This window comes from Lampris incognitus, unplaced genomic scaffold, assembly GCF_029633865.1.
Source record: "Lampris incognitus isolate fLamInc1 unplaced genomic scaffold, fLamInc1.hap2 scaffold_249, whole genome shotgun sequence".
Taxonomy (NCBI): Eukaryota; Metazoa; Chordata; class Actinopteri; order Lampriformes; family Lampridae; genus Lampris; species Lampris incognitus.
The window spans coordinates 62,059-70,390 of NW_026611207.1; the positions used below are offsets into that span (position 1 = coordinate 62,059).

At 50.4% G+C, this 8,332-nt stretch overlaps 1 protein-coding gene across 3 annotated transcripts; it reads left to right on the forward strand.

The window, feature by feature from the left end:
* The first annotated feature begins 330 nt into the window (after nucleotides 1-330).
* On the forward strand, nucleotides 331-7,375 carry LOC130133210 (CUGBP Elav-like family member 3). Of its 3 annotated transcripts, none has more exons than XM_056301954.1 (10): nucleotides 331-379; nucleotides 2,279-2,407; nucleotides 2,590-2,669; nucleotides 2,963-3,106; nucleotides 3,534-3,678; nucleotides 4,419-4,568; nucleotides 4,737-4,802; nucleotides 5,459-5,563; nucleotides 6,031-6,174; nucleotides 7,248-7,375. In XM_056301954.1, exons 1-10 carry the CDS (start codon nucleotides 331-333, stop codon nucleotides 7,373-7,375), a joined length of 1,140 nt encoding a protein of 379 aa, XP_056157929.1. The 3 variants fall into 3 exon arrangements, with proteins under 3 accessions (XP_056157929.1, XP_056157930.1, XP_056157931.1); XM_056301955.1 differs by having other exon boundaries at nucleotides 6,031-6,113; nucleotides 7,247-7,375; XM_056301956.1 differs by lacking the exon at nucleotides 6,031-6,174.
* The last annotated feature ends 957 nt before the right edge of the window (nucleotides 7,376-8,332 follow it).

An 8,332-nucleotide genomic window follows, 5' to 3' on the forward strand; every position in this document is an offset into this window, starting at 1 on the left:
ACCCGATCCCACCGTTCACATCCTCACCGTGTGTTATGTGGTATGTTATATGTTGCTCACGCACGGCCACATGCTGTGCACACGCTGGAGGCCGTGTGAAAGCAGCAACACATGTGGGGTCCATTTAGTTTTTTCCAACCCACTTAAACAAGGAAGTGGCCACACGAAGGGGCGCGTGGGGTGGGGCAGGGCGGGGCGGGGTCTGACCTCACGAGAGCAGCCAAACACCGTCAGCGTGAAGTTGTCTCGTCGTGGACAAGATGTCCTCTGTGACGCTGGTGAAACGTTAACCATCTGTGTCTCACGTCCCTGTCTGCTGGTGTCTTTCAGATGAACCGGCCAATCCAGGTGAAGCCAGCTGACAGCGAGGGGAGAGGAGGTAAGACATATGCAGGGACACACACACACACACACACGCTTACATAAAAACCGTATGTATTTATATCACTTATGTTTCTGCTTACCACCCCTCACGTTGTTCCCTGTACCTGAAAGCAACACTGCCCCCTGGTGGTGAGAAGGTAGTAACTCCCGCAATAGCGAAAGAATCACCAAAATGGATGGATGGCTGGATGGATGGATGGATAGGTAGTCCATCCATCCATTATCCAAACCGCTTATCCTGCTGTCAGGGCCGCAGGGACGCTGGATCCTATCCCAGCAGTCACTGGGCGGCAGGCAGGGAGACAGACACCCTGGACAGGCCGCCAGTCCATCACAGGGCCCACACACACGTATGAAATTATCATATTATCAAATCAATCAAATTGTAAAGTCCACTTTTTAATTGTTATAACGTTGGCAATTGGTGATGAAATGACTACCAGCAATGTGCCCTGTTGTGTCCGATCACTACAGATATGAGTCCGAGCCGATTTGAGCTAATGGCTAGTTGGGCCGTTGCTGCCTAGTAATTCTAAATGTTCTTTGAACTGGACTTATATAAAGTCCAGTTCACACGACCCAACAACACAGGAGAGGCTTGTTATATTACCGGAGTGACTGTAGGGTCGGCCATGTGGCCTTGAGTTCGTATCCATCCTTTATTATTCACTTCCAACCGGGTTGGCCGCAGAATTTCCGGTGACGTGAGGCCGGACGAGCGTCACCGCGGCCGGGTAGACTTTTCACCAACGGCCGGTCCCCGGTAGTCGGTCCAGTCACACATTTAGAAACAGCCCACGGAGACCAGGGAGATGTGGGTCGCCAAGACACAAATCACAGGAAACGCCGCCATCGACAACAAGGCACGTAGCTCGTTGGCACAGATAAACAACACGTGGACATGGGCACAAGCCAGCAATCAGCCCCGTCAGGAGGGTTCAGACGCTAGGGAATAAGGGGAGTTTGGAGCCGGGACTAAACGAGTCGATGGAGGGGGGGCAGATCTTACAGGGAGGGGGATGCGGTTCCACAGTCTAGTCTAGGGGCTGCAACCGCAAAGGCGCGGTCACCCCTGAGCTTAAGTTTAGCTCGTGGGACAGCCAGGAGTCCCGAGCCAGCCGACCCGAGGGACCCGGAGGCAGAATAGAGGGTCACAAGATCTGCGATGTTACCGATGTGGGAGGGGGCCGGCCCGAACAGGAGAACCTTTATATCAACTCTGAACCACACAGGTAGCCAGTAGAGAGAGGCCAGATGGATGGATGGGCGGGCGGGCAGATAGATAGATGGATGGATAGATAGATAGATAGATAGATGGATGGATAGATAGATAGATAGATAGATAGATAGATAGATAGATAGATAGATAGATAGATAGATAGATAGATAGATAGATAGATAGATAGATAGATAGATGACAGATGGATGGATAGATAGATAGATAGATAGATAGATAGATAGATAGATAGATAGATAGATGGATGGATGGATGGATGGATGGATGGATGGATGGATGGATGGATGGATGGATGGATGGATGGATGGATGGATGGATGGATGGATGGATGGATGGATGGATGGATGGATAGATAGATAGATAGATAGATAGATAGATAGATAGATAGATAGATAGATAGATAGATAGATAGATAGATAGATAGATAGATAGATAGATAGATAGATAGATAGATAGATAGATAGATAGATAGATAGATAGATAGATGGATGGATGGATGGAGTATGAGTGGAATGATTGACAGACAGACACAGAAAGACAGATTATTTTGCTTCTACAATATAAGATATGGAATGAATCAGATATGGAAACGGTGCTGATTTGGAACCCCCCTCCCCTCCCCTCCCCTCTTCCTTTTCTGCTCCTTTGGTCTCTCAGAGGACAGGAAGTTGTTTGTGGGCATGCTGGGTAAGCAGCAGAGCGACGAGGACGTCAGGAGGCTGTTTGAGCCCTTCGGCAGCATAGACGAGTGTACTGTTCTAAGAGGGCCTGACGGCACCAGTAAAGGTATCACACACACACACACACACACAGACACACACACACACACACAGACACACACACACACACAATAATCTAGCACATGCACAAACACAGGAAGGATGTCGGTACGCGTTCCCCTAATAGTGGTCATTTATCTAACAATGTATGTGCGCTGCAGCTGATTGTGTGTGTTGATCCCTTTGCAGGGTGTGCGTTTGTTAAGTTCCAGGGACACGCTGAAGCCCAGGCTGCCATCAACAGCTTGCACGGGAGCCGCACACTGCCTGTGAGTTAAACAGACAGACACACACATGCATTTACAGTCCACAAGAAAGCAAACACACTGAAATAATCATCAACTTGTGACATATTTTACCCTTTCCCACAGTGCAAGGACTGAACAATATTTGTCATCTTCCGTGTGTCTTACCCCAGTCAACACGTAGGAAGAGACAACACATTCTCATTCTCTCTCTCTCTCTCTCTCTCTCTCTCTCTCTCTCTCTCTCTCTCTCTCTCTCTCTCTCTCTCTCTCTCTCTCTCTCTCTCTCTCTCTCTCTCTCTCTCTCGCTCACCCAGGGCGCGTCGTCCAGTCTGGTGGTGAAGTTTGCTGACACGGAGAAGGAGCGGGGGCTGAGGAGGATGCAGCAGGTGGCCTCCCAGCTCGGCATCTTCAGCCCCATGACTCTCAACTTCCCCGCCTATAACGCCTACACACAGGCCGTCAACGCACAGGCGGTCAGTGCACATGTACACAAGCGCGCTTGTATACGTGCACACACATGCAGACGGCGAGCTGGGAAAAGGGGCGTGCTGCGGTTATGAGAGAGGATGTAATGAGTTTGAGGAGGCTATCACTGTCCTAATTGGGGCTAATGTTATTAGCGGGACAACAGAACATGCGTCATTTGACATTAGCTTTCCTGCAACACACAACCATTAACCCACTGACTCTGCACATAATGGCCTTGTAATTAGATCTCTATTCATCTGTTCCTCCATTGCTCCCTCTGTCTGTCCCTTCTTCCCTCCACGTTTCCCTTCTTTCCTCGCTTTCCCTCCCGAGCTCGCTCTCTCGCTCTCTGTTTCCTTCTCTTTCATTTGATTTCCTTCTCTTTTTCTCTTTACTGCCCCCCCCCCCTCTCTCCAGTTGGTCCAGCAGCAGGCCTTGGTCGCCCAGTCAGCGTACTTGTCTCCCGTGGCAACAGTTGCTGCGGTACAGATGCAGCAGATGGCAGCGCTCAACGCCAACGGAATCATCGCCACACCCATTACGCCCATCACACCGTCCTCGGGTGAGCACCTGGAAGCGTTCACACACACACACACACACACACACAACAGTATCTACACTTACACACGTTTGTACACGAAGGCAAACATGTAAATTCCAACTGTATTCTCGTTTACGAAGTAGGAAGTCAGTCTAGTCAAAGTGCAGCAAAATAAGTATTTTTGAGTAAAAAAACTGAAATACTATGTGGCTTCATTTCAATGAAAGCCGTCAGGCATGGATGGAATCTCAACATGTCTGTGCAGATATGATAATGTCTGCGTTTCCTGTAAGGAGTCAGCCATCATTTCCTGTAACGAGTCAGCCATCACTTCCTGTAATGAGTCAGCCATCATGATCATCATCCTCTGCTGGTTTCATCCGCCGTGAGCGTGCGTTTCCAGACGCTCATGTGTCCAACAACATTTGTCCATAAATACATCAGACATGGAAAAGCAAGAGTGATAGTTATGGCCCACAGCAATCAGAAACAGTCTGACCCCAACCGTCCACCCCCCCGCCCCCTCATGTTGTCTCTGCTAGTAGCACCCCCCCCCCAACACACACCAAAATGCCCTTTTTTAGCATTTCTCAGTTAAAAAAGGGGGCAGTTTAAGTATTTTATTTTTCTTCATTGCACTGACCTGTGAACTGACCGTGTTTGGTCAAGGCTCAGAAGAGAACAAGTTATTTATTCTTCTTCATAGTAGTGCAGTCACTCAGTCAGAACCCCTCACTGTAAGTGGCTCTCTCGGTCCGCAGGGACGAACACCCCGCCCACTATTGCAGCGACGCCTGTGCCAGCACTCCCTCCGCCAATAGGAGTCAACGGTTACAGCAGCGTTGCCGCCGCCACCAACGGACAGCAAGCGACAGAAGCGCTCTACACCAACGGCGTTCACCCATATCAAGGTATGGAGTAGAAACGGCAGGTGTGTGGAATACAGGAATCTGCCTCTGTCTGGGAAAATTATCCTGCGGGGAAGTCAAAGCCGGACACGACGTCCAAACTGCGTCACATTTTCTCTCTTTCCCCTGTATTCTTTGTCTTTCATGCTTTCTCGTACTCACTGTCTGCAGCCCAGAGTCCAGCAGCTGCCCTGGACCCCCTCCAGCAGGCCTACGCAGGCATGCAGCACTACACAGGTTAGCGGGTGGACGCCTTGAAACGCCGTTGAGCTACGTTAATGTATCCTCTTCCTGATGAATGCACACACACATTCTCCATTTCATTGTGACCCGGCATCAGCATGCGTCAGGGCCTTTCTCGCCACATTAACATGCGTCGTGGCTGTTGGGGGTTTATGTAGGTAAACTGCATAAACCTGCAGGTGCGGCGGCACCGAGCAGCTCACCAAACATCTCTGAATGCTTGTCGGTGCGTTCGATGCCGCTCACAACCATGTGTGAATGCAACTTTTTCCCCAGTCAACACTCGATGAAGTACACTACCATGTGCGCCTAGCAGGAAAGCCAACAGGGGGCGGGCGGGTAGCTGGAGGCGTAGCTTGCCGCGGCTCGCTGGGGGACGCTAAAGACCGTAGTTCATTAAAAATCGGATTGTCGACTTCCAGATGAGGAACAGATAAGATCAGGTTTCTGCCGTCAATCTGGTCTGAGTCAAATATTGATGCCGGGCTATTGATCAGACTACCTACCCCGCAGGAGTCGGCTCCGTTTGGTCAGGCTACCCCGCAGGAGTCGGCTCCGTTGGGAAGAACTCATCTATTGGACACTGATGTGTTGCCACCTGTTGTTTTAAGCCAATCAGATTGCGTCACCGTCTCTCTCTCTCCCAATAGCGGCGTACCCTACTGCCTATGGGCTGGTTGGGCAGCCCTTCCCACAGCAGCCAACCCTCGTTGCCCAGCAACACCAGCAGCCCCAGCAACAGCAGCAGAGAGAAGGTGATGTGACTTCCTGTCTGGCTAGCGCCACACCCCTCTCCCCCTTATTTTTATTCCTGGTTGTTTGTCACTGACTTTCACTGCCAGAGCTCCCTTATCTCGCTGTCTAATCTGTATGCGTGTGTGTGTGTGTGTGTGTGTGTGTGTGTGTACTTGTACATGTGCACGTGTGTGTGTATGTGTCTGCATTTTGCTGGCACTCCCTTGTGTGTGTGTGTGTGTATACTTGTGTGTCTGTAATTCTGTGTGTGTGTGTGTGTGTGTGTGTGTATAAACTTGTGTGTCTGTAATTCTGTGTGTGTGTGTGTGTGTGTGTGTGTGTGTGTGTGTGTGTGTGTGTGTGTGTGTATAAACTTGTGTGTCTGTAATTCTGTGTGTGTGTGTGTGTGTGTGTGTGTGTGTGTCTGTAATTCTGTGTGTGTGTGTGTGTGTGTGTGTGTGTGTGCGTGTGTGTGTGCTCCATCCAGGTCCGGAGGGCTGTAACATCTTTATCTACCACCTGCCTCAGGAGTTCAGTGACTCCGAGATGCTGCAGATGTTCCTGCCCTTCGGAAACGTCATCTCGGCCAAGGTGTTTGTTGACCGCGCCACCAACCAGAGCAAGTGCTTCGGTGAGCAACACACGGAGAGGGAGGGAGGGAGGGAGGGGGGGAGGGAGGAGTCAGATAAAGGTTAGCACAGAGTGAACGGGAGCCTGTTGGAGTAGGGGAGAGGGAGGTTCACCCATCGTTTTTCAGAATACAGTTCCTGATGCTGATTTACGTCTTCGCCGCCCAACTGGCGAGTACACATCCCAGCAGGCAGTTTCCAGCTTGTGGAAGTTCTATAAAAGGATGTATTTCAATGGAAATGTACATAAATTAATGCTTCCCTGAAAATACTGACTGTGCTGGTGGTCGGTTGCCTAGTGAGGTTCACTGACCGGAGGTCAGAGTTTACCAGTACATCACTGGATTTAACCTGTGCAATGTACAATACAGAGTTAAAAAGGAAAAACGAGGGCGTCCGGGTGGCGTGGCGAGGGCGTCCGGGTGGCGTGGCGAGGGCGTCCGGGTGGCGTGGCGGTCTATTCCGTTTCCTACCAACACAGGGGATCGCCAGTTCAAATCCCCGTGTTACCTCCGGCTTGGTCAGGCATCCCTACAGCTAACTGGCCGTGTCTGTGGGTAGGAAGCCGGATGTGGGTGTGTGTCCTGGTCGCTGCACTAGCGCCTCCTCTGGTCGGTTGGGCGCCTGTTCAGGGGGGAGGGAGAACTCGGGGGAATAGCATGATCCTCCCACGCGCTACATCCCCCTGGTGAAACTCCTCACTGTCAGGTGAAAAGCGGCTGGTGACTCCACATGTATGGGAGGAGGCGTGTGGTAGTCTGCAGCCCTCCCCGGATCTGCAGAGAGGGTGGAGCAGAGACCGGGACGGCTCAGAAGAGTGGGATAGTTGACCAAGTACAATTTGGAGAAAAGGGGGGAAAGGATGAGGATATTCTTGATGTTATTCATGGTTCCTGTGTATTTGTTGTACCTGGGCCAAGTCCTAATCAGGCATTAACCTTGAAAAGAGGAAGCGGTATTCTGCTTCCTGTCTGTGTGTACTTTAATGCATCGTGACGGCCTTTCTCTGCTTCTTTGTTTCTCTCTACTGTTTGTTCTCTACCTTTCACTCTCTCGCTCCCTCTCTCTCTCTCAGGCTTTGTGAGTTTTGACAACCCCGCCAGCGCTCAGACTGCCATCCAGGCCATGAATGGCTTCCAGATCGGCATGAAGAGGCTGAAAGTGCAGCTCAAACGGCCCAAAGATGCCAACCGCCCATATTGAGAAGCCGTGAAGGAGAGGAGAAGAGAGAAACAGAGGTACGGTTGTGGCGTGAGGTGCAAAGGGACAGGTGACAGAGCCTGATGAAGATAAGAGGGTGTTGGGATGAAGAAAGGGGAGGCAAAGAAAACCTGGGGGGGAGGCAGGAGAGGAGAATTATGCAAGAGTAAAAAAGAAAACTTTGATGCTAAAGTGATAAGTGATTATACCATGTAATGGAGAGGGGCATTATCAAGAAACGGCAGTCAATATAAAGTAGCGGGTAGCGGGGGAGGGTCAGATTAGATGGGGGAGGGGGGGATGAAACAGTTATGTCAACTAAAGAAAGTGAAAATACTAAAATACTGTTATCCTCTTTTTATTTTCCTTCACATTCTTATTTATTTTCTTTCCTGCTGTTTTGATCTTTCCCTGAAACGGCAACTTACCTCACCCAAGATCCTTCAGCCCAATCATAATTCGCGGGGACCCCATCGCTATGGCAATGGTTGCCTAGTGACCGATAAAGCCCTGACCCCCCCTTCCTCTCGCATTGTTGTAAGTTGATTGGCTGGCCTGTGTTTGGGTTGCTGTGGCGATTGATTGCCTGTGTTGGTTGCCCTTGGCGATTTTTTGTTCCGTCACCTCGAGCAACCGGCCATGTGTTGAGCTGCATGTCCTGTTGCCGTGGTGACCACAGACTGTGTTTGGTGCATTGTGACTTTATTTTGTATTGACCTGTGCACATACTGATCAATAACTGTCAATAACCAGGACTGTACATGGTATCGATGGGTGTGACTGGGTGTCCGATGATCTCCGCATCGTCACGCTGATGAATCGTGCAGCAGCGCCTCGGCAGCCTTCTGTTCTGTGACATCATCATTTAAAACAAATTGCCCCGGCAGAGGGTGAACATGGGCTTTTATGCATATACATGTCCGCGTCACACCGTTAGCGTGCAGTACCGGGGAACCTCGT